The sequence below is a fragment of the Arvicanthis niloticus genome, chromosome 13, assembly GCF_011762505.2.
Source record: "Arvicanthis niloticus isolate mArvNil1 chromosome 13, mArvNil1.pat.X, whole genome shotgun sequence".
Lineage (NCBI taxonomy): Eukaryota > Metazoa > Chordata > Mammalia > Rodentia > Muridae > Arvicanthis > Arvicanthis niloticus.
In genome coordinates, this window is record NC_047670.1 from 54763912 (window position 1) to 54789652 (window position 25741).

General features: G+C 50.1%; 1 protein-coding gene across 1 annotated transcript; it reads left to right on the top strand.

Moving 5' to 3' along the window:
- The first annotated feature begins 1093 nt into the window (after positions 1-1093).
- Gtpbp1 (GTP binding protein 1) lies at positions 1094-25173 on the top strand. Its single transcript, XM_034516335.2, has 12 exons — positions 1094-1318; positions 4309-4420; positions 10509-10689; positions 11223-11571; positions 16055-16178; positions 17120-17234; positions 19682-19826; positions 19946-20128; positions 20850-20985; positions 21435-21613; positions 22708-22908; positions 23705-25173. Exons 1-12 carry the CDS (start codon positions 1127-1129, stop codon positions 23795-23797), a joined length of 2010 nt encoding a protein of 669 aa, XP_034372226.1. The 5' UTR covers positions 1094-1126; the 3' UTR covers positions 23798-25173.
- Positions 25174-25741: the final 568 nt, after the last annotated feature.

The window sequence follows — 25741 nt, forward strand, 5'->3', positions numbered from 1 at the left end:
CTGTGGTCCAGTCCCTAAATTTCCCATACATTTTCAGATGGCTGCTCTTTTTTTATCTATTACCAGGACGAGTGGCCAGGTCCAGCCAGCAAGTCTGGGTTTCTCAGACATTTGAAACTGGAATTTCAGGCACACGGATGGCGTTTTTTTGTTTGTTTGGTTTGGTTTTTTTGTTTTTGTTTTGTTTTGGTTTGTTTTTGGTTTTAGTTTTTTTTGCACTGGGACTTTTCACAAGTGACAACTGAAAAAATAAGCCACAAGAAACTATCTTGACAAATCTTAGACCTGTGGCTCAGCTGTTCACCAAAAACGTGGCGAGGGGATTTACGCTGGTGTTTGGGCTGTCATCTTTTCCTTTCTGTTCACTCAATTGCTCTCCGAGGAGTCAATGAATGGAGCTCCCTAAGGTCAGCGTTTAATTAATTGTCTTGGTCTGGCTGTTATAATATTACAACTCCTGGAATACATAGCATCGATTCTACTATAAAAATTGCCTTGCGCATGCCAGCACGCCGGACATAGTATTGCAACAATTGCTTTCAATCAATCTGAGTGCCAGGCTCATTTTGCAGTTTACTATCTGGGTGTGCGGCGGCCAGACGCGCGGGACTTAGGGAGGACAAGATTGGGTCCCGCCCTTGTCCATCATTCTGAGGCTCCAGGCGGGACTGTTTTGCAGTATGATTTGGAAGCTATCCCCGCCTCTGGAAAGTGAGGGGGGCCGAAGGCGGGGGAAAAGCATGGATGTCTCTTTTCATTGGATTGCTGTCAAGTCAGTCAAACCTCTGCTTCGCTCCCGTTGGCGGGAAGGATCTAGGCAGGTAGCGTGCACGCTGTGTTGGCCCCACCCGCGATGGGACCAAGGCTCCAGACCACTACGACGTTTGTTGTTGGGGTTTGGGTCTCATTAATTATTCATTAAAGTATTTGAGAGAGCTGCAGCGATTGGTAGCTGAGAGACTGGGTCATCTGTGTCTCTGCTAGAGATACGTGACACTCTCGGGAGGCGGGGAAAGCTGTGCATAAATTATTCCAACAAGAAGGGGCGGGGCCAAGCATAAATTAGTTAAATGAGCCAGAGAGGGAGGGCGGGCGGCCGGCTGCGAATTAGCCTAAGTTCTTAAAGATGGCGGCGGAGCGGAGTCGCTCCCCGGTGGACTCGCCGGTGCCGGCCTCGATGTTTGCCCCCGAGCCCAGCTCTCCGGGGGCGGCCCGGGCCGGCGCGGCCGGGGCCCGACTCCATGGCGGCTTCGACTCGGACTGCAGCGAGGACGGCGAGGCGCTCAACGGCGAGCCGGAGCTGGACCTCACCAGCAAGGTAGGCCCGGGAGGCGGTGGCGGGGCCAGGGGTACGCGGAGGGGCCGGGCGGTCTCCGAGGCGACGGCAAGCAGCCGGCTGTCCAGTGGCACCGCTCACAGTAGCGCCGGAGGGACGCAACCCGCCCACCTGCCGCTCTTCGGGACCTGCGGGGCCCGGGCCCACTCCGCACCGGGCAGCGTCCACCCGGCCTCCCGCGCTTCCCGCTCCCGCCTCGATCGCTGCCCCTTGGCTCCGCCACGTGGAATGGGGCTCCCGACTCCAGCCTCGCGCCCTGCGTCCGCATCCCTGTGTGGACCAGCCCGCCCTCCCCAGGAGGGGTCCCTGAGACGCAGGGTCTTCCTCTTCTGGGAAGGTCCCGGAGGACCAGGTGTCAAGGTGGTTGGGGCGGGGGGCGGGATACTCGCGGAGACAGGTAGCCAGTATAAGGGGTGGCAGCCGTTTCTCTTCCTGGTCTCTGGAAAGGAAACAGAAAGTAGTTGCTCAGAATGATGTCCGAGGAGCGTCCACTCTCCGTGTCCACCCAAATAAAATAAAAAGATGGGGCTGACAAGATGGCTCAGCAGTTAAAGGGGCTTGCCTCCTAAGTTTGATGACCTCAGTTCGATCCCCTGGACCCACCTAGTGAAGGAGAGAACTGACTCCCACAGGTTGTCCTCTGATGTCCTCACGTACACTGTGGCACTCGTCGCCTTCCCCCACCCCTGCCTTATTATACATTTATAAAAAATAGGCCATGACCCTCAGTCTTGCCACTTAGAAGTGAAGCCTCCTCTTGTATTCATGGGATATGGAAGGGCGGCTTTAAATAGCGACTTCTGCATTGTTGAGAAGGTAGGCAGAAATTAAGATCTCACCATTTACTTGGCATTGTGGAAAATAAGAAAGTAACTATAAGATGTTACTTGTGTTTAGAAAGTGTCTAACACCACTTAAGAAACTAATGCCAAGGGAAGGACTGGGCTTCCCTTTCAACTGTTGTCATTAAAAGGGTCTGTGACCTTAGGAAACTTAACCTCTCAATTCTCCAGCTATCCCATCAAGAAAGTGCAGGTGTGTTGCAAAAATTAGAAGAGAATGTTAAGACACATTATAGTACCAGATGCATATCAGAGACTCAGTAAATGTTTGTACCAGATAAATGATGATTCCCAGTGAGGATTAAGAGGCAGCTGATGGAAGATAGAGCAGCCCCACCCCCTGCCCTTTGTAGGATAATTACAATAGAGATTTTATGGAGCTTTGATGTCTGTGGTCACACTATGCTGAACGAGCCTGATCTCGTCTGATCTCAGAAGCTAAGCAGGGTCTGGTCTGATTACTACTTGGATGGGAGTTTTTTATGGTGCTTTAAAAATGACTTCTCATGATGGCACTGCTACATAAAACTTGGCTCTAAACTGGAAAGAACCTTTCCCCGAAACCTAAGTAAGCAATTCCCAACTGTTCTTTCTCCTTCTAGTCTCTGCTGGACCCTTGGAAGCCAACTAGCTTCTTTTTGCCATGATGGTCCTGCCTAGTGCCTCTAATTCCATAGTAAGGCTGGCTAAGCTCAGAGAGACCTCCATCCAAGATGCAGGAGACAATGTAACACTGGCAGCGTCTGGGTTACAATTATAAGTTCTGATGAGTGAAGTGGACACGTTGAAAGTGTACTGGCTAGATGTCAGTGAGTGGTCAGGGAGCTGAAAAAACCTGAAAACTCAGTGGGAAATTGGGACAGAGCTGTGAAGAGGGTGGTACCTTTTTATCATTTTAGTTAATTGCCCTGAGCAAGGAACTGTTACTTCATCAAGGAGCTGGGGAAATCCTTTGAAATTGAGAGAGAGAGAGGGAGAGAGAGAGAGAGAGAGAGAGAGAGAGAGAGAGAGAGAATAAGTGTGTGTGTTTAAAACAAAAGCTGACCATGTGGGGGAGAGAAGGGTGAATTGAATAGATTTAAGTCCTCAAAAGAGTAGACATTAGATATGTATACCCACTCTACAGCTAAAAGAGGGGAGGGAGCTAAGGCTCTAAGAGCTTCCAGCAAGAAAAACAATTCATGATTAATGGTGTGAGATTCATGCAAAGTTTTTGAAGAAGTGACTGGTTGAGATAATTGAAATGCATGTTAGTTGAGCCTGGCCTGGATGCTTTTGTTTTGTCTTGAGACAGCCTCTAGTTGTGTAGTCCATGCCGACCTCAGACTCATAGCACTTCTCTTGCCTCGGGCATTCCAGCACTGGTGTTAGACTCGAGCCAGCCCGTATGCTATATATGTTACTCTCTCAACTAGAAGATTGACATTCAGAGAAGTTCTTTGTCCAAGGTCACATAGGCATGGCTAGAGAATGAAATCCACTTGCCTCATGGCAATGGCCTTCCCAACTAAGTGGTTGATACTTTGTTATTGACGGGATTTGCCCAGCTGTGGTTCTAATAACACTAACCTTAGCAGCAGTAGGGTTTGGTTGACAAAGATGGCCTTCTGCAGGCAGTTTTCACTGACAGCTTAGACAAGGTAGAATAGAATTCTTTTGTTATTATGAGAACACTTGGCTGTGGGTGGAGGGCATGGCTTTAAGTGAGCGATCTGTCCTTGAACTCCCTGATGCATACATACGGCAGGCAGAAGATCGTGCAGAGGTGCAGAGCACAGCTGGACAGCTTCCTCCCAGTGTCAGACTGTCTTCTTCCTTGTTTGGGACCCAATCCTCTGGTGAAGCAGCAGAAAGCAGGCTGTGTACACTTCTCCTCCTGCGGGTTGTGGCACAGACACATACTCATTTTAGTAGATCATCTGGGTCCTAAGGCTGTTTCAAGAGAGACAGCGTGTGTGCGTGTGTGTGTGTGTGTGTGTGTGTGTGTGTGTGTGTTTGTGTGTGGTTGCACAGCTGTGTCCATTAGTGTGCCCTAGGATTTGGTCAGGGTCTTTGGTCAGGCTGTTGACCAGCTTTGGCTGTGGCACTTTGTAGTGAGTGTGGTTCTAAGGCTGTTGGTTTCTCTTCTAGCTGGTTCTAGTGAGCCCTACATCAGAGCAGTATGACAGCCTACTTCGGCAGATGTGGGAGAGGATGGACGAGGGATGCGGAGAGACCATTTATGTCATTGGGCAGGGATCAGGTGAGCATAGTTTTCCTTTCCTTTGTTTGAAACAATTATTTAGTGAACATTTCCCCACCACCACCTTTTCCTCTCATGTGTCTCTTTTGCGGCCACACTGTAGTACCTGCAGAACTGTCTGGAGGGAGGGACCAGCAACTGAACACCAGCTCCTATGTTAGCAGTCAGGACAAATTTGGGGGTCCACCTGCCCAGGGGCCCCTAGAGATACTTCCTCTCCACCTCAGGATTCCTCATTAGCATACAGGGAATTGAAGCTTTAAAGCAAGGAAACCTCTAGTCTAAGGTAAAGGAGTAGGTCCTAGCTAGGTCTAGAACTAATCCTGCTTCCTCTCCAGGTCCTGTCTGTGGTTCTTATTGCTTTCTGTTTCCTATGTGGCCGAGAATCTCTGTGGTTCTTCTTGAACCCACCAAGGAGAAGACACTCAGGATTCCTCCCTTCCATTGAGCAACTTTGGCCCAGACCACACTGACCGATCAGTCTGGACAGCTGTGATAACAGAGGTCCCTCCTGGCCCCCAGATCCAGTCATGCTTGGAGTCATGTGACCATTCTGATTATTATCCTCCAACCTACTTGTTCATCATAATGGAGCTTAAAGTTTTAGAGAAAGAGGGACCCCATGTCAGAGTCCCAGATGAGATTATAGAATTGGTTTTGTCCAGCCCTTACTCTACCCTCTGGTCACTCATAGTGTATCCCCTCAATGCTGTAACCTACTACTACCTTCATCTTTATTACAACATTATCTCTGCTGAAGTGAAAACTGAAATTGTTGAGGATTGCTTGCAAGAAGCCCAGGCTGGGCCTGTGTGCATCATTAAGGCAGTTTCTTTGCTTAGCAGACTTGTAGAAAGGCACAGAATAGTTCTTTGGCAGACTGAGTCTGAGTTAAGGAGCTCTCACAGGCCTCCTGCCAGGCTTGGGAATGCATGCCTGTGATCCTACCACTCAGAAGGCTGAGGCAGAAGGATGGCCAATTTCAAACCATCATGTCTAAAATTAAAATATTAAAAAGGCTGAAGGTGTAGCTCCGGGCAGTGCTCCTCATGCAAGGCCTGGCTGAATCCTCAACACTGGCAAAAAAAATAAATAAATAAAAATAATTGTTCTTCAACTAGTTGACCTGTGGTGTTAAGGATCTTCCAGATCTTGATACTTTCCAAAGTTCTTTTGGTTGCTTAGAATTTGGTTTCCTGGGATTGTAGGTTAGCAGTAGAAGGCTCACCTAGTGTACTCAAGGCCCTGGGCTCTATCCCCAGCAATGAAAAACCAAACAAAGCAGAATAAAACTGGTGGTCTTCAACCCCAAGGAGGAAAGATGTCAACCAGGGACAAAGACTTGGCTTCTGAATCCTACCATGCCTGCCACCTTATCTCCTTTCTCCTCCCACTCCTGCCAACCCTACCAGGCATGGTTCGAGAGATAGGCTAAGAGGTCACCTGTCAAGGAAGGGAGAGAGCTCTTAGCATTGCCAAGTGCTGCTGGGCATGAGGTTCAGAAAAGGCCTGTGTATTTGGTGATAAAAAGTCATTGATTCCTCATGTAAGCTTGTCAGGTGCATCGCTGACCTGCCTTAAGAAGACAAACTACTCATAGGGCACTTCCTATTTTCTAGGAAACCACATAAAGGTCAGTTTTGACAAGTGGTGGGACAAGTCTTTAAAGACTCAGACTTCTTCTTGTTTGTTTGTTTGTTTGTTTGTTTGTTTGTTTTAAGAAGGTCTTGTCTTATAATCCACACTGGCTTTGAATTCTCAGTGCTTTGGCTTTGACCTTCCCAAGCCATGCAAAGGTTTTTCTCCTACCCTTTAATGCAGCCTGAATTTTACCATACCCACCAACTCACATCTAATCCTCCTTCGGAAGGTAAGATGTCAGATACTCACTGGCCCATCTCGGCACACCCCAGCATTAGCCACACATCATCTTGGTGACTCCTTCTGCTGGATTCTTTGGAGGCAGGGAGATGTGAACTGGTTAAACAAGTTGAGCACCAAACAGGACTGAATCCATCACAAGGCCTCCAGAGGTCAGCTTCATGTCCAGCCTCTCCTGTGTGAAAGTGTTTTACCCCTCCAGCAGGGTCTTCCACTGTAGCATTGGAGACAAGGAGACCTTCCTGGGAGCAATCTTTCCCAGATAAACATATTAAAACCATGTACACAATCCAGGGGACTGTGTGCTATACCTATATGTTCTTCATTTAAGGTTGATATTTTAAGAAGCAAGTCAATAATGATCCAGTGGTTTAGGGTCTGGAACCTGGAAAGTCTGGGTTTACCTGTTGGCTTTTTTCCTTGCCTTAAAATGCAGGTTGTGCTGAGCTGGAGAGTGTACTGCTCTTCCAGAGGTCTAAGGTTCAGTTCCCATGCACATTAGGAGGCTCACAGCCGCCTATAACCCCAGCTTCTGGGGATCTGATACCTACTGGACACCTACGCTGATGTGCCCATTCCCACACACATTTAATTAGAACTCAAATCTTTCAAAATAAATAAATAAGTAGTGGGGAGAGATGAGTAATAATCCCACAGTGTCCCAGTGAGAGTGATGTGAGCACTCCAGGAGTGCATGTGTGGCACAGAGGTGTTCATGTCAGCACTGCCAGGTGTTCAGGGTCCAAGGTTGTAGCTGGTTTATTATGGGATTGCTTTGCAAAAAGAACCTTGACTATTTCTTAGAAGTCATGACTCGAGAGCTCCTCTGGAGGTTCCAGCAGGGAGCACAGCTGCTTCATTATACCTGTGACTGCGAACGCTTCTCTGTCAGGGAAAGGTATCCTCTTCTTCTGAGCACAGCTTCTGGAGGGACATACATGGAGTACTGAGAGAGGGAGGGAGGGTATTCCTGCTTAGCCAGCCAGATCAGCCTGGTGATCAGCAGAGTGACAGATGGCACAGCAAGGGACACAGGAGTCAGCAACAGACACACAAAGGAGCTGCTTCTCTGAGCACTGGCAAGTGGGCAGAGGAAACCACATGCCCAGAGGCATAGAGGAATTGGGGTGAGGTGGGTATTTGGAGGGCCAGATATACTCTAGTAAAGAGAGGAGAATGTGAGGTCAGGGGTACTGGACAGGTAGGCGGGTCCAGTTATGGTCCTTGAATGTCATGCCAAAGATCTGAGACTTGTATCCCCAAAGCCTGGGAAGCTGTCACATTTGAGTAGAAGAATGCTGTGGGAAAGGTAAGCGAGCTGGCAGGACAGAAATATGATGAGGGCTGGCACGATCTTTAGTAACTGGACTCTGGCTTTTCTCCTTGGCTTTTGTCTACTCCTAACACAATGAAAGTGGTGTGTGCCAGACCAGGATAATGTGACCACCCAAGAGCTCTGATGGTCGAAGTGACATTGGTGCTGGCCCTAGCTTAGAAAGCAGCAGAGAGATAGATAGTCCTGTGAGGATGACAATTCTCCCTAATTCAGACGGTATTAGAGCTCACCTGTTTATTCAGCACCTTTCTGCCCTCTGCCCTCTGCCCTCTGCCCTCTGCCCTCTGCCCTCTGCCCTCTGCCCTCTGCCCTCTGCCCTCTGCTCTCCCATGGTTCAGTTGTTTTACATTTTCTAGACAATTGAGTGCTTAAGGTAGGAAAGCTGTTCACCAGAAAATGGTTACAATATGGTCCCTGTCCTCAAGACGCTTCTGTAGTAGAGAGAACATGTGTCTAAAAACACCTTTGCACAAAGGCAAGGAGTGGCAAATGTTGCAAGGAGGGCCAGTGTTTGTGGGGCCTCTGAACAGATGCTGATCAGCTGCTGTCTAGGGTGAGAAATGAGGGTAGAGCCGGGACCTAGGACGAGCCCCTGGTCATTTGTACTGGGATAGAGCTGAGAGGGGAGCCTGTGCTAACGGGTGTAGAATGACAGGGGCGGGCCTTAGGGGAAGTAAAACTGGAAGGAATTCTGTTGGTTCTGGAAAGTCATTCAGAGATTTCGATGTGAAAGTGGTGATATAAGTGCTATGGTTTTGTTGGGAGCTTAAATGTGTGGGTGCTGTGCTGGATAGCCTCTAGCGGGTAGCACAGGAGAAGGCACACAGACTAGATTCACTGAGATCAATTCTTCAATAGAATCTGTGCCCAAATCAGGCAGCAAAAGAACAACACCACGAAGAACTGGGATTGGCAGGGCTGGGCTGATGAAAGGGTTATGCTTAGGTATGCATAGAAGCAGAAGCAAAATACTGTCTTTATTAGAATGGGACAGCAAGAGAAAAGGAACAGCCACACAGAGAAAGTGACAGCCAGTGGGGACGGAAAGCATCCAGGTCTAGAGTCAGAGGACCCCAGTTTACACTGTGGCCCCTCCACAGCCTCCCAGCTCTGAAGCATCTGGTTTCAGTTTATCTTGTTTTCTTTCCTCCCTCCCTTCCTCCCCTCTTCCTACTTTTTTTTTTTTTTTTTGTCTGAGGGGAGCCTCACATGTATGATCTTCCTGCCTCATCCTCTCAAGTGCTGGAATTGTCAAGCTGTTCACTTCATTACTAAAGGGAACAGCTCAGCCTGCCTTGCAGGATTACAGGCAGCGTACAGTGCTTTAGTGATGCTGAACACTTGTGTGCCACTGCTTACAGGATGAGTGAGTGTGTCTGAATACCAGATTTCTAGTCCATGTGGAGCTGAGAGGGCCTGCCAGGGCTAATAAGAAAGTCTTTGAAGTCGTGAGTGACAGTTGAGGCCATAGGAAGAGATAGCTAAAGGGAAAGGTTGGAGGAAGAAGAGGGTCTTTGGTAGGTAGACTGGCAGAGGCTGGCATTCAGGGGATGGGCACAAGGGAGACATGAAGAAATCTCTGCCTGGATGGTGAGCAGGGCTGTAGCCATGTAGAATGATGGGAGGCCACTGGCGGTGTTCGGTGACAGCAGCTCCTCTAGAAGTGGTCAGTTCAAACCCTGGGGAAGAATGTCAGCAAGGGTTGGCTTATCTTCTGAGTTCCTCAGTGATCACAAGAGTTGAAGAAGCAGTTGGTAGCTCAGAGTGTGAGCAGAGACGACAGAGGAGTGGCTTTCCTTTCCTTGGAATAGATGAGCTCGCTTTAGGGAACTTGGGAAGGAGGCAGAGAAACAGGCGTGGCCTGGCAAGGTATCTGGGTGCTAAAACAGAAGAGGGTGCTCTGCTATAGGGTTTACTTGGAAGGAACTGAGAGAAGGGCTGAGAGGGTGGTGGACACCGAGCCCCGTGCTACACAGAAGCACCTGAGTGTTGCTGTTCTTAGACCCCCATCATTCTAGTTGCTCAGTCTTTTCCTGCCTTCCTTCATGTCCTGAATCCTTTTTCCAGCTGGTGGCTGGATACAGCACCTGAGCCATCCTAATTAAAACTGTCTCTAAGATATACCCTCAGCTCTCTCCATCTTCCTGCCTTCTTGCTTGCCCAGGGCATTGGAGTTTCTTTCTTGCTGGGTTCCTGCTTCTGGCCTCTTGCTTATTGCCTAGAAGGTATGCCAGCCCACGTCACTCTGACCATGTTGCCCTGCCTGACCCCCACATTTGCTGCAGTCTGGTGTCATACCAGCCTCCACCTCACTGTTGTTCCCCAACACTGTCCTGTTCCTCACACACCGTGCCTGTTCCTGGTCCCTGACTGCTCATGTACTGCCTGCCACGCTCTGGCTTTGCTTCTCTGGCGCAGTGTCCTTTCTCTACATGCTCATATCTCAACTTCTAAAGACCCAGTTGTGATCAACACACCATAGTTTCCCTCCACATCCCTAGACCCTGCTTCGGCACATTCTCTTCCTTCAGCTCTACAGGGTAGTGCTCCAATCAAATTGACATTAATTAATTTCTTTGTTTTCCCTTGGGGCTGTGAGCTCACTGAGGACACCTATATTCCCAGCACCCAGTATGAAGCTTGGCATCACTTCAAGGAGAGGCTCAGTGACTCGTGAATGAATTTACCCAGTGTCATGATACGAGGGGAAGCTGTGGCCCTGCCACATTAACTCTGTGTGTGCCTCCGTTGTTGCTGTTTTTCTGCAGTGCCAAGAGGGACTCTGTTTAGGTAGAGTTGACTGGCTGGCTTATTAGCAGGCTGGTTGGTCAGGACTCCCTCTCCTGCTGATGTCTGGGCTCTTGTCACCAGATGGGACTGAGTACGGGCTGAGTGAAGCTGACATGGAGGCCTCCTACGCCACAGTGAAGAGCATGGCAGAGCAGATAGAGGCTGACGTCATCCTCTTACGAGAACGTCAAGAAGCGGGTGGCCGAGTGCGTGATTACCTAGTCAGGAAACGAGTCGGAGACAATGACTTCCTGGAGGTCAGGTAAGGTCTCTCAGAACACTTGCAGGGGCCCTGCTGCATGACTTGGGGTCTTCACAGAGAGTGTGGTAGGTAGGGCCTGTGACACTTGCCTGTTAGCTCTGCCTCTGCCTAAGGTGGAAAAGTACAGGGACTCATGATCTTGGTGATCCTGCTCTTTGTTTCTGAGTTCCATCTTCAGGTATTTCATCTGGGATGTGTGGGAGAAGGCCAAGCCATGCATTCTGTGGCTACCCTGTACCTCTGTTTAGTTTGCCGCCTGCTCGAGATGCTAGAGAGCTAGGGAGATGCTCTGTGCCTTTCATAACTCTGGGAGTGTTCTCAAAGTAGGAGTTAGGGCTCCTGGTGTTAAAGGTGCTAGGACTCCTGACTAACTTTGTATTCCTGGGTCCAGCTCCAAGAACATTCCCTGCTGTGCTCATCCTGAATAAAGAAGCCTTGAGCCAGGGTGCTGGGGTGAGCCAGTGCTCAGGGCCCAGTCTCTGGCTGAGTAGTCTTCAGGAACTAGCTCTCACATTAGGTTCATGTCCACGCAGGGTGGCAGTGGTGGGCAACGTGGATGCTGGCAAAAGCACACTCCTGGGAGTCCTAACACATGGGGAGCTGGACAATGGCCGTGGCTTTGCCCGCCAAAAACTCTTTCGTCACAAACATGAGATTGAATCTGGTCGAACCAGCAGCGTGGGCAATGACATTCTGGGCTTTGACAGTGAAGGCAATGTAGTGAACAAGCCTGACAGCCATGGCGGCAGCCTCGAATGGACAAAGATCTGTGAGAAGTCCTCTAAAGTGATCACCTTCATTGACTTGGCTGGCCACGAGAAGTACCTTAAGACCACTGTCTTTGGCATGACTGGCCATTTGCCTGACTTCTGCATGCTCATGGTAAGTGTGAGCTCCCACCAGGGGATCTGGGGATGCTATGCAAATGTTTGGGATCGTCTGAGACTGGGGCTTGCTGGTGGGGGCAAGTTTGGGGTCTCAGGGAGCCCTTGTCCTCTGAGCTCTGTGGTCTTCTCCACAGGAAACCTTGACCTTTCTCCTGCATTTAGAGCAGAGGGGACCTCGATACAAAGCACAGTGTCTTGCAGATTTCCTGTTTGGAAAGGCATAGAGGCTCTCTCCTTATTTTGTGCCTTCAGAATGTTTTCTCCTTCACCTTGGGGTTCTTCCAGAGGGCGACCCCAGGTGGCACTCTGAGATAAACCTGGGAAAGAAAAGGGCACCTCATATCAGAAACTAAGACCAGCAGTCAGCAGGGCCTGAGGTGGTGTCTTCAGTGCTGTGAAGGAGATACTGCAGCCATTGTACAGCTCTTTTTGAGAAGCTGCTATGGGCCTGGCCTTGTGCTTCCCTGGTGACATGCACAGTGGGAAGTAGGCCTCCATGGTCCTAGGGCTCACCGGGAGCTTGGGATTAGATGCTTGGGCAGCTCATCACATAGCATCCCTGAAAAGGAGAATGACAGAGGCTTGGCTTCACTGTGTGCACACATGTGCCGTGCTCAGTTCCCGTACTGCTTCAGGGGAGCTGGAGGGAGGAAGAAAGTGCACACCCATGCACAGCAAGTGAGTTTTTCCTGTCACAAGTCTTAAAGTCCCTCCACCCTCCTGCTTCCTCAGCTGCCTGTGCTAAGAAGTGTGGTAAACACAGGCATCTGTTCCTAGGAAACTTGCTCAAGTTGCCCCACAAACAGGTTCTTAGGCCAAGCCTCAGACTGGAGAGGAGAGGGAGCAGCATGTGCTGTAGGGCATCCCCCCCCCCCCCCTTAGGATTGCAGCAGCTACTCTCAAAGGGCTGTCATCTACTCTTTATTGAGGAAAGCTGCCATTCCAAAAGGCATCTGGAAGCCCATAGGGGCCATTAGGCTGTGGGTGTTGAGAAGAATTTGGAGAGGCCGGGCGGTGGTGGCGCATGCCTTTAACCCCAGCACTTGGGAGGCAGAGGCAGGCGGATTTCTGAGTTGGAGGCCAGCCTGGTCTACAGAGTGAGTTCCAGGACAGCCAGGGCTACACAGAGAAACCCTGTCTCGAAAAACCAAAAAAAAAGAAGAAGAATTTGGAGGGTGAGGAAGATGTCTCAGTGAGTCAACTTCTGGTGACCTGAGTTTGTTTCCAGCACCCACATAAAGGTAGAAAACTGACTGTATCTAGTTGTCCTCTGATCTGCTACATGTGTGACTCACATACCAATAATAATTTTACATTTTTAAATCTTAATTTTATGTGTCTGGGTATCTTGCCGGCATGTATGTCTATGTACCATGTGTGTCAGGGGATCAGATTCCCCAGAGACTAGATTATAGACAGTTGTGAGCTGCCTCATGGATGCTGGGAATTGAACCTGGGTTCTCTGGAAGAAGAGCCAGTACTCTTAACTGCTAAACCATCTCTCCAGTCTGTAGTAGTAATAATAATAATAATAATAATAATAATATATTTTTTAAAATCCTACCCTGAATATATTTTTATTTTAACTTTATTTTGTTTTTGGTTTTTCAAGACAGGGTTTCTCTGTATAACCCTGGCTGTCCTGGAACTAGCTCTGTGGATCAGGCTAACCTCAAACTCAGAGACCCACCTGCCTCTGCCTCCCAAGTGCTGGGATTAAAGGCATGTGCTGCTGCCCTGGCTGTGTTTATTAAACATGAAGGGTTTAGAAACCAACATTTTTTTCCTTTTTTGTTTGTGTTATAATAAACTAGCATGAGTAATAACTGTACTACTCGTGAGGTCCAGTATGTTTCATTGTGCGTACAGTGTGAGTGACCCACATGAGCTAGCTTGCATCTCTGGAGAGACATGCTCCTATTGGACCATAGCCTAGTGGATCTCCTCATCATGTCTTAGAGACTCACGTTCTTCAGACAATAAAAAGCCTTTTCTAACAGCTCTGTAAGAGTAAAGACAATGACAGGATAACCTTCACCCCAAAACACATTTTCCTGTCTGAGTTGTAGGCCATCATCAATTTATCAGACTTCTGTAGACAGTGGTATAACCTTAATTATTTCAAACATGATTTTTAATGATGGTTTTTAAACACTCTAACCTCCCTTGTAGCTCACCACCCACCAGAGGTAGTAAAAAAGAAAGCATGTGGTGGGGGTGGGGGCTAGGGAGGGTGGACCTGTTTGGAAAGTTCTTTGTAGCAACTCCTGCCTGTGTTGTCTGGAAATCAGCTAGATTATAGACAGTTGTGAGCTGCCTCACAACTGTTCAGTTGACAGGTTAACAGGCGGCAGCTCCTCAAACCACTTGTAAACACTTCACAGGTACACCAGTAGTCCTGTTTAATAGAGTCAGGTTAGCAACAGCGCTGATGCAACCTAGCAGAGACAGCCAGGCCTCAGCCTCGGCTCCAGTCAGCAAGAAGAACCAACAGGAACACCTGGAGAAGCTGTGCCTCTCTCAGAGAATCGAAGATCAGCGAAGACCTGAGATCCACAAACGTTTTGTACAGCTAGCTCTACCAGCAAGCCAAGCTATCTCTCTGTCACTTCATTGAGTCTTACACTCTCTAAACAGACGTGCCTTGCCTCAGCACGCGGCTTGCCTCAGCACCTGCATCCAATCAGCCCAAGTCCTCAGAAGTGGCAAGAAACTGCGACACACCACCAGAGTGGTTTTGGTGCATTTCACTCTATGGAGTCCCGACAAATGCAGCTCAACTACACAATGTGCGGCGGACCAATACATGCATGCCATAGCAAAGAATCCTTCATCACGTGTCCTTTCACGTGCTTGCTTTAGCAGAACATCCTCATAAGTCTGCCTTAGCCTTTCGTGTCTGTGTTCACTTTAATGAAACGTTCCTTCACGTGTTTGCCCCAGCAAAATACCATCCAGCCGACTTTCTAGAGTACCCTCAAGTTCCCACTTCACAGCAGAGAAATAACAGCATGGTGATGGCTCATGCCTAGAATCCCAGCCCTTGGGAGATGGAGGCAGGAGGATCATGGCTTTGAGGCCAGCCTGGGTTACATGCCAGTACTGTTTCTTTTTCTGGAGACTCCCCTGCAGGCACTGGGAGTGAGTAAAAGCGACACAGTGAAGACATCCTGCCATGCGCCAAGTGCCACCCAGGCACAGTGTGGCAGTTTCTGTCTTATGTCTATTTTAGTAAGCATTCTCTTACATAATACACAAAAATCAATGATGTGGACTAGCTCAGTGGCTGAAGGTGTCTGTTGCCTAGCCCGACATCCAGGAAGTATCCCTCGAAGACAGTTTGTCCTCCGTTCTCCAGACATCACTTCGGCATGCCTCGCCCCTCCCAGGCCCTATCCATTTGTGTGTACGCACTAACTACTTCTTTTTTGAGATGATCTTACTGTGTAGCCCTTGCTAATTTAGAATTTGTTGTGTAGACCAGGCTAGCCTTAAATTCACAAAGATTCTCCTGCCTCTGTCTCCCAAGTGCTGGGACTAAAGGCATGTGTCACCATGCCCAACATAAATACGATTTTTAGAAAAGCAACAGAGAGCATGTCTCTTCCTTGTTTCCTGCCAGAGGTAGCCAGTAGCTTTAATTTCTTGTGTTCCTGCCAGAGACACTTTTTAAAGGTTTATTTATTTTTTATTTTTTGTTTATCAGTATTTTGCCTGCATGCTTGTATTTGTACCGTGTGTGGTATCATTGGGCTATAAGAGAGCAGAGGATCCCTTGGAACTGTGGTTTTTTTTAAAGTTTTTAAAACCACCATGTAGGTACCAAGAACTGAATCTATATAAGAGCAACCAATGCTCTTAACCCCTGAGCCATCTCTCCAGCGCAGAGAAACTGCTCATACTGGCAAGCGTCCCATTATATCAAGCATCAGGTGACCCTCTAAAGTAGAAGTGGTCGGCCAATGATATGTTCTTTGCAGACCAAGAATGTTAAACTGAATGCACTTAGGAGAGCATAGATGCTGTGCTTCCCAGACTGTTTGAATTGTCTATTAATGTCTGTAGGACTTCCTGGTTTTTTTGCTGTTGATTTGATGTGAGTTTTTGTTTAGTCTGGGTTTTTTTTTTTTTTTTTTTTTGCATTACTGAGAACTGAACCTTGGGTCTGTGGTGCACAGTCTACCTCTAAGCTACACCTCAGCCTTTTGTTACTTTTTTTTCCTTTCTTTCTAGAAAGGATGTCATTGAGTTTTCCATACTGGTTCAGAAGGTTCTCTGTAGCCCAAGCAGGCCTCAGGCTCTGGCTTCTGATTGGCTGGGGCTGCAGGCTTTGTCACCTACTTTTCAGGTGTAAGTCCGCATCGCCAGGGATCGGTTAAATGAACTGTGCCCTACCCAGCTTTCACCAGTGGGCTGGGGTCCACTGACCACCCAGCAGTCTCTTCTCTTGCACTGACGGTTCCTTTCTGTTGTGGCAGGTGGGCAGCAATGCTGGCATCGTGGGAATGACCAAGGAGCACCTGGGCTTGGCATTGGCACTTAATGTACCTGTCTTTGTGGTTGTCACCAAGATTGACATGTGTCCTGCCAACATCCTTCAAGGTAAGTGAAGCCTCTAGCCGCAGCAGCCTCTGGGATTGATACTGCATTTCAGGGTAGACTGCTTCAGAGCCTCAGACAGCACCTTTTGCATTCTTGTCTGTGCTAGATTAGCCTCGGTGTCCATCAGCCAGAGTCTGTTGCTTCTTCTCCTCTTTACCTCTTGACTAGAATTTCCCTCTGCTCTTTTCCCTCCTGGTTCCAAGTGTAGGATCTATGGACTCTCTAGTCTGCCACCCCTCCCCCACACGCTTTCTGTCCCCAGTGGCGAGCATTGGCTGTACCATTGAAGCAGGATGTGTATAGAAGAATTTGGGTAAACAGTCTGATGGCCTTTAGCCACCAAAGCCTCCACACACAGAGGCCTTGGGGCTCGGCTTCTGCATCTCTCCTCTTCCTTGGTGCTGCAAGTTGAATGGAACATTGTCCCATTAGAAGTTCTCATAAGAATGGTCTCTGCAGCCTTCAGTCTAAGCACTCAGGTGGCAGAGGCAGTGGATCTCTTGAGAGTTCTGTGCTAGCCTGGTCTACAGGGTGAGTTCTAAGACAGCCAGAGATACATAGAGAAGCCATGTCTCAAACAAAACAAAAAACAAAGGGTCTCTGCAGATTTATGAATGCCCAGAATATTCCTGAGATGAGACCCTCCAGGAAGCAGAGCATTGTGGGAAAGAACATTGTCTTTGGGAACCCAAGTCACTTGTCTGTGTGTCTAGACTCAGCCTTAGAGAAGAGACACATGTGTGTTCTCTGTATGCTAGCAGCATGTGCTCACCCATCTTTGATCATCCTTTTTGCTTCTCCAGGCATTGTGGCATTTAACACTGGTCCGTCTGTCTGTCTGTCTCCTGCTTACATCAGTATTGAGTGCACCTGTCTTACCCTGGAAGTCTGGCCAGAGAGAAGGCTGTGTCCCCTAATTCTATTCCATTTCACCCTTTAAGAAACCCTGAAGCTGCTACAGCGCCTGCTGAAGTCACCAGGCTGCCGGAAGATCCCTGTCTTGGTGCAGAGCAAAGACGATGTGATTGTCACAGCTTCCAACTTCAGCTCTGAGAGGTAATGGGGGAGGACTAAAGGGTGGAGGAGCACCTGCTTTTCTAAGCAGGAGCCCTTGCCACACCAGGCAAAGTAAGCTATAGGCCTGAAGCAGCCAGTCAGGCATGAGGTCTCATGGGCATGGCTGAAGGAAATAGAGGTTGTCTTTGCAGTCTCCTAGACCAGCACTGTTATTTGGAGCCTGTATCATGTGGCTCACATTCCGAGTTATTGGCCTCTTGGGTTGGAGCACCAGTGGGGTCATCAGCATCCTTACCTAGGAAGTGGGGATGTTATTAACTTCCTGAACTAGCCAGGGTTCTCTAGAAGCACAGAACCAATGGAATGACTACATGGGATATTAGGTTGGATTACGTGCTGCAGACTGACTAGTCCAACAGTGACTGTCTGCTTCGTGGAGAGGTTGAGGACTTCATAGCTGCTTCATCCACAAGGCTGGATGCATCCTCAGTCCCAGTCTGGAGCTGAAGGCCTCAAGGATACCTGGAGAGCTGCTGCTCCTTAGTCCATGCTGCAAGGCCAGAGAAACCAGGTTGTGATGTGAGTGAAGGAAGCCAGCTATGGTAGCTATGTCAGTCGGGCACTCAGTGTAGGAAGATAGCATGGCGGCTATGGCAGTCAGGGCACTCAGTGCAGGAAGACAGCATGGTGGCTATGGCAGTCGGGGCACTCACTAGCAAGGAGTGTGACATCAGTGCAGGAAGACAGCATGGCGGCTGTGGCAGTCGGTACACTCAGTGCAAGAAGACAGCATGGCAGCTATGGCAGTCGGTACACTCAATGCAGGAAGACAGCATGGTGGCTGTGGCAGTCGGGGCACTCACTAGCAAGGAGCAAGGGTGGGCAGGCAAAGGCCGCGCTGCGTCCCCTTGGCCTTTTTGTTTATTTTTTGTTTGTTTGCTTTTTTGAGACAGAATCTCTCTACAAAGCCCTGGCTGTCCTGCAACTCACTTTGTAGACCAGGCTGGCCTTGAACTCAGGTCTTGAACTCCTCCAGAGTGATAGAATTAAGGCACATGCCACCATGCTTAGCCTTCTCTCGTGGATTCCTTTGTAGCTGAGCTCAGTGCTCTGAACTGACCACTCCTAGAGGAACTGCCATCACAAGCATTAATGAGGCCTCCCATCATTCTACACAGCTACAACCCCGCCCACCTTTGGGAGGCTTCCTTATACAATTGCTTCTTCCCAAAATAGCCTCAACTCCACCCCACACTTGTTTCTCAGTTGATTCTAGATCCAGTCAAGTTGGCAACCATAATTATCCCTCATGCTCCTCTGAGGGTGCTTGGGCTCTGGACGTTCTGAACATAGAAAGCAGGAGCCTGTGGCCGGCTGGTGGCCACTGTCTTTTTATGACTCACTGACTTTTGATACTGTTTCTCAAAAGCCCTCTAATAACAGGTCAGCTTAGCGTTTATTTAGTGAGTCTTTTCATTGCATAGGTGTTTATTAGCCATTCGTTGTACCAGGTTCTTCTTCCAGATGTTCATGCACCTAGATTCTAGAGATTAACTTGAACAGAGTCCAAAGCTCTTCAGCTCATTGGTCTAAGACCATCTTTTTGTTGTTGTTTGTCTGTTTGAGACAGGGTGTCTTGGGTTTTATTGCTGTGAAGAGACACCAAGGCAACTCTTATAAAGGAAAACATTTAATTGGGACTGGTTTACAGTTTTAGAGGGTTAGTCTATTATCGTCATGGTAGGAAGCATGGCAGCCTCCAGGCAGAACATGGTGCTGGAGGAACCAAGGGTTGTACATCTTGATCCAAAAGGCAGTAGAAGATTGTGTCACACTGGGTGTGGTTTGAGCATAGGAGACCTCAAAGCCTACACCCACAGTGACACATTACTCCAACAAGACCACACTTACTCAAATAGGGCCACACTTCCTATAGTGCCATTCCCCATGGGCCAAGCATGCAAATACATGAGTCTATAGGAGCCAGACTTACTCAGATCACCACAGGGGGTTTCTCTGCGTTATCTTGGTTGTCCCGGAACTCACTCTGTAAACCAGGCTGGGCTTGAACTCACAGAGATCCGACTGCCTCTGCCTCCTAAATGTTGGGATTTAAGATATGTTCCACTACTGCCCCACTCCCAGATCATCTTTTGATAACGGTTCCTTCCCTTTGGCCAGAGCCAGGGTGTCATTGAGAGCAGCCTGCTTCCTGACTTGGTCTGTGCTTTCGAGCAGCCTGGCATTTTGCCTGTTTTTCTAGCCTGGTGCTGTGTTCGGCAGCAGCAGTAGTCCAGTGAGATGCTGCGTTTCAGGGGTACAGCTCCACTCATGCTCCTTTGAGACTAGCCTGTGAGGCAGGCACTCAGGAGTGTGCAATCCTGATCTCAAGACAAGTCACAAAGAGTAAAGCCAAAGGGACTAGCTGACAGATGGCAGTCCTGGCTACCCGAGGACCTCTCTTCCTTATTTCACTCTTCGTTTAGGATGTGCCCGATATTCCAGATCTCCAATGTCACAGGTGAGAACCTTGATCTGCTCAAGATGTTCCTCAACCTCCTGTCCCCGCGCACCAGCTACAGGGAGGAAGAGCCTGCTGAGTTCCAGATAGACGACACCTACTCTGTCCCCGTGAGTACCTCTGGCTAGGACTGCACAGGGTGGGCAGCTGGTGGGCACCTCCTATTCTAACCTGAGAATGAATCTGTGCTGGGGATGGGTGTACTAGGCTGGGGTCTTCTCCTTGGCAGGGTGTGGGGACAGTGGTGTCTGGGACCACACTGCGGGGCCTGATCAAGCTGAATGACACACTGCTGCTGGGCCCAGACCCCTTGGGTAACTTCATGTCCATTGCTGTCAAGTCGATCCATCGCAAGCGTATGCCTGTCAAGGAGGTGCGGGGGGGCCAGACAGCCTCCTTTGCACTGAAGAAGGTGAGTGCGGGTAATTTCAGAAACTCTTCCTGAACTCTACTAAGTCTGGACCATGGAGTCTGCTGTCTTCAGTTCTTGTGGCTGCATTGCAAAGTGTGAGTTTACTGATCCTGTTTTCACAGAGGAGGAGACTGAGGCTCATAGCCTAGTAACCTTTCCAAGCCAGGACTCATCCCTGGGACTGTCTGTCCTGTGGACTCTGCTCCTCCCGCTGTGGCCTGAGCATTTATCACTTGCAGTGCAGTCAGATAGGCGCATCCCTCCTGCACATGGTGCTGTCCTTCCTAGGGTTCAGATGGGTGGGATCTGTACCACATACTCTTGCTGCTCCAGCTTCCATCTCCTGGGGTTTGGGTGAGAGCTAGTAGCTCTGGGGCCACCTACCTTCCTGTAAACCAAAATGACCAGAAAGAGTGGCATATGGTTTGTCTTCTCCAGTGGTTATGCATCTCTGATTTCTTCCTGAGTGCTTGCCTGCACCTCAGGCCCAGCAGCTGGAACGCCGAATTCCTGTGCAGTCTCTTCCTGCCTCCTAGTAGCTACATCCGCTTGCTGCCTAGCACCGGGGCTGCCTTGTGCTGTCTGCATTAGACGGTAGTGAGGGCCAGGGCTGAGTTGGAGTGGTTCCCACCCCTAGGGAGACATATTGTTCTCTAGGACCAGGCTGGGTAACCCAGAAGACAGCTCCGTCCTTGAGCTGTGCTCACCTCTTCCCTTTCAGATAAAGCGCTCGTCCATCCGGAAAGGCATGGTGATGGTTTCCCCGCGCCTGAATCCCCAGGCCTCCTGGGAGTTTGAGGCTGAGATTCTTGTCCTCCACCACCCCACCACAATTAGTCCACGATACCAAGCCATGGGTAGGTGTCCAAGGTCCTGCCAGCCCCAGAGGTTCTGTGTTAGCACCCTCCCGAAAGAGCTCCTCAATCCAAGCCCAGTGCCTCCAGCTTCAGGCAAGACAGGTCTCTATCCTGTTTAGCAGAGCCATCCCTATAGTTTATTCCCTAAGAGCTATACCTGTCCCATGCATCTCATGTGCCAATATTCATTTAGGGTTGTTGAGCATAACTGTGTGCCTGGTGGTATCAGGGAACAGTCCTGTGGGAAGGCATATGTGTACACAGAGGCACTCAAGCCCTGCCATGAAGGCCTGGGAAGGGGTGAGATGAGGAAGGGTCAGGATCAGACCTCAAAGTAGGCTGTCCTGCTGTATCCGGTTCTCAGAGTTCTTGTCCTGCCCTGGGGATAGCGCTCTAGCTAGAGGCCACAGGGCAGGTCATGCTTGTCCTGATGCTGGCTCTCATGGCAGTACACTGTGGGAGCATCCGGCAGACAGCTACAATCCTGAGCATGGATAAAGACTGTCTGCGCACAGGAGATAAGGCCACTGTCCACTTCCGCTTCATCAAGACCCCTGAGTATCTACACATAGACCAGCGATTGGTGTTCCGGGAAGGTCGAACCAAGGCTGTTGGCACCATCACCAAGGTATTATGGGTAGCCACGCCTGCCCAAGGAAGCTTCAGTTTTCTCTAGTCCAGTAACCATGAGTACCACAAGCTCCTCTTGAGAACCCTGAAGTTGTCTTCCTTGTGGGACAGAGGTGTGGTCCCTGCCCTGGCAGAGCTGAGCCAATACTAGGGTAGGGCTTCAGGGATGATTTTGCTTGCCCAGGATTTGTCCCCAGACCTGTCTTGAGCATTGAAGACTGTCTTGAAGAAGGTGGCATTGGAGTTTGGTTCTCCTCCATAGAAGGCAGTGGGACAGTGGCTGGGGGCCCAGAGTTGGCCTCTGAGACGCTTGCTACCTCTGAGTCCTGGGGCTTGCTTAAGACTCCCTGAGGGCTTCCCACAGCATGGTAGATCATTTGGAGTGAGTGCTGGGTATCATGGGCACATGAATGACATGGTTGGAAGGTCCCACGGTGCCTGAGGCTTTTCTGGAGCCCACCTTTTGCCTGCTATGGACTTCACCCATGATCTTGGGTGGAACATTTGGTAGAGAATTTGACCGCTGCCCCATTTAGAGGAAGATATAGCTTCCATGTCTGAGACTGGAATGAACCTCAGGCTGCCTTTTCTTCCTGAAAACTTCCCTCAGGCTGTCCTGGAAGAGCTGGGCTTCTTGACAGTGTGGTAGAGGCTACAGCACCTACAGTGGTGTCTTGTGGAACCCAACCAATCTTCTCCCCTGCTGTCTTTGAGATTGAACCTGGGACACAGGGAAAGATTCTGAGTCAGTTCCTCCTAGCTGATAGCTTTTATGATATCTGACAGACGTTTATTTTGTTTCTTCAGGTGGTCTGAAGTTAAAATATGGTCCATAGCAGGTTCTGGGCAGCCCAGACCCTGGCTCTGTAGCTGGGCTAAGGATAGGGTGGCAGAGGTTCAGAGAGCTCTCTCTGCAGGAGTAGCAGCTGGGCCCAGAAAGGGCGGGATCCTTTCCAGGCAGGGAGAAGCAGGCTGAGGCATCATTACTGGTCCTGTGGTCAGGCCTCTTTGCTCTGCCTTCTGGGACCAGCCTGCCTCACTCAGAACTGGGCAGGCAGCTCTAACCTCCTGCTGTCCACTTGGCCTCCACAGCTCCTACAGACAACCAACAACTCCCCCATGAACTCCAAGCCCCAGCAGATTAAAATGCAGTCCACAAAAAAGGGTCCCCTGAGCAAGCGAGAAGAAGGAGGTCCATCTGGTGTGCCAATGGCAGGAGGCCCCCCAACTGGAGATGAAGCTTCCTCACTAGGGACTGCACAGGCTGCCACATCCAGTGGTCTCCAGCCACAGGTAAGCAGGGCCTCTTGGCTTCTGGCATGGTGGTGGGAGCAGCAAGGCTGATAATCTAACTGGTCCTGATTGCCATTTGATTTTTATTAAATAAAGCAGATTAGAAAAATGTCAAGGTCTCCCCCCCCCTTTTTTTTTTTTTTGATAGGCTCTCACTATATAGCAGACTGGCTTGAGATTCACTATGTAGGTTAGACCAGCCTTGAACTCAGGGCAGTCCTCCTGTCTACCTCAGCTTTTCTGATGCTGAGGTCACACAGAAGAGCCACCGTGCCCAGCCAAGGCTTCCCCTTCATAGTAAGAACATATGTGGATATGCTGGTGCTGTGTGACCGAGACACTGCCCTAGAGGCTCCTGATGCCCCTGTCGGCATGAGGGAGGCAGCCTCGTTAGGTCATTGGACCATCACTCCATTGGCTCACCTGCCTGTCTTTTCCAGTTCTTTCCTGACCTGACAGAAGCCTGGTACCAGTCTCCCTGATGCCTGTCCTGTGTGTGTGTTACTATTGCACAGGATTAGTGTTCCTCTCTTCCACCTCCTCCTCATTCTCTCTCCTTCCTCCTTGTACCCCTCAACCCTTAGTGTGACATCCGAGTCCCCAGCAGTGCTTGCTGACTCCTGTTCCTTTTGTGCTTCTCTGACTAGCCCCCCACTAGTACCACACAAATCCATGCCTGTCAGGGAGACTCCATTTCCCCCTCCAAACTGACCAGCTTAGGGCTGCTGCCTGCTTCACTACCTGGTCCTGCTCCAGAGGCCCAGCACTTTTCAAATGCCTGCTTTCTTTCTTTTAGCCCAAGTCCAGCAGTGGGGGCCGGCGACGAGGGGGCCAGCGCCACAAGGTGAAGCCCCAGGGGGCCTGTGTGACTCCTGCCAGCGGCTGCTGAATGTCCCCTGGTCCACTCGACCACCATGGGACCCTCGCTCCTCACTGGCCACTGCTCACCAACTGGGCAGAATCTTTGACCGCCACCCACCCACTCCAGTCCACAGCCAGAGCATCCTTGTTGCCACACCCCAATTTTCCAGGGGGGATTGTAATTTATAAGATGAGGAGGGACTACATGTCGAGGACTGACCGTTGGCCACCTGCCACCCTCCTTACTCACAGCTTCCGTACATCTGGGCCCTTAATTTCTATCTTTTTATTATATATTTGTCCCAAGTGTGTGTGTATCTGTGTGTGTTTGTGTGAGTGTGTGCATGCGCGCACCTGTAGTGGGTGTGTGCAGGAGTGCAGCTGACCCTGTCTCCATTTCAGTCCTAGCTGGACACCAGCCTCCAAGAGCTGACCGCCTGCCTGTCCTTCCATCTGTCTGTATTTGTCTCGATGAGATCCTCAGAACCTTTAGGGAACCTCAGAGCCCAAGGCACCTGTCTTCCCTGGCCAACTGCCCCTCTTAGCTAGAAGCCCTTCTCTGGGGCTGACCTCTGGGCTTAGCAGCTTCTGCCAGAACAGGGATTCCCCCACACTACGATTTGAGGAGTTGAGTGGGAAATGGTGGCCTCTCTTGTCTTTCCTTTTTCCTCCAAGCTCTTCAGGGGCACCTGTGACGTCTGGAGGCCATGGTGACTGCATTGTAGGACTGCCTACTCTGCCTCTTGACCCTTACCATGGATCCAAAGAACTAGGTGGGCTTATCCTTAGAGACAATCCTGGGCTTGCCTGGCTGGCCCTGGCTGCTCTGGCTTCTGTGCCCGCTGGAGCCTCTTCCTGTTTTCATTCAGATCTCTGGCTGAGCCTCAGAGTTCGGGGTACTATTCTGGGTCCGAGTCTTCCTGGAATCGGGTTTCGTAGTACCTCCTTTGGTGGGGGAGGGGAGGTACTCCTGAGTTAAACCAGGACTAGAAATCCTCCTTTCCCACATGTCACCCCAAGACAGCTGCTACAGCCATGCCACATAGCAGTGAAGGGCCTGAGCCCAGATGCCCCAATTGGGGTGTACAAGGGTAGGTGGCAGTGTAGACTCTTCTAGGCCATCAAAAGCACTGCTACTGGGTTAGGGCAGGGTGGGCTGCCCAGAGCAGTGTGGGCAGAGCCCTGCACCACCACCTGAGGCTGGGGTGCTCCTTCTCAGCCAGGACAGATAGGCAGCTGGCTGGGGCCCTCTATAGCCCCGCCTCCCCTCCCAAGCTCTCTTGTCCTCTGCTCCTGACTGCTCTTCCCTCCCTCCCTGTCCTTCCAGCTGTTTCTAGTTACCACTGCCCCAAGGCCATGGACTGACCAGACCAGCATTCACAATAAAAGTTTGTTCTAAGTTGACAGTGTCATGTTCCCTGCCCAGCCCTCCAGGTGGGGTGCTGCCACGGGCATGCTGTGGTTCCGTCTGCCCTGTGCACCCGACGGAGCCCCTCTTCCACAGGTGACAGTGCTCCACTAGCTGTTTTTGAACCTCACTCTCCTCACTGCAGATCCCTGCTTCACATCAGGGATCATTGAGCTTGTGAGGGAACCAGGTGCTCTGGACAGGCTGAAGGCAGTGTGGTGCTGCTGTGGGTGGGCTTGCTCAGCTGGACATTCACTGCTGCCGTCTGAGAGGACAAGAACCCTGAAGCTCAAGGAAGGGCTGTGTGCTGTGGCGTTAGTTCCTGCTCGCCCTGCAGCCTTGCCCAGCTGGGAGCAGTCCTCTCTCTCCAGCTGTTTACCTGTGCTTCGTGGCTCTGGCTCACTTAGGCTGCTGCCTTTGTAGTAACGGGGCCTTAGCATGGTGGTGCATGGCACAGTGCCAGCTCTGACTTCCTACAGCAACAGGCCAAAGTAGAACTTAACTGTGCCCTCAGCATTAGTGGTCACTAGAACTATTGTGTTCAGGAGCCATAACTACCAGTCT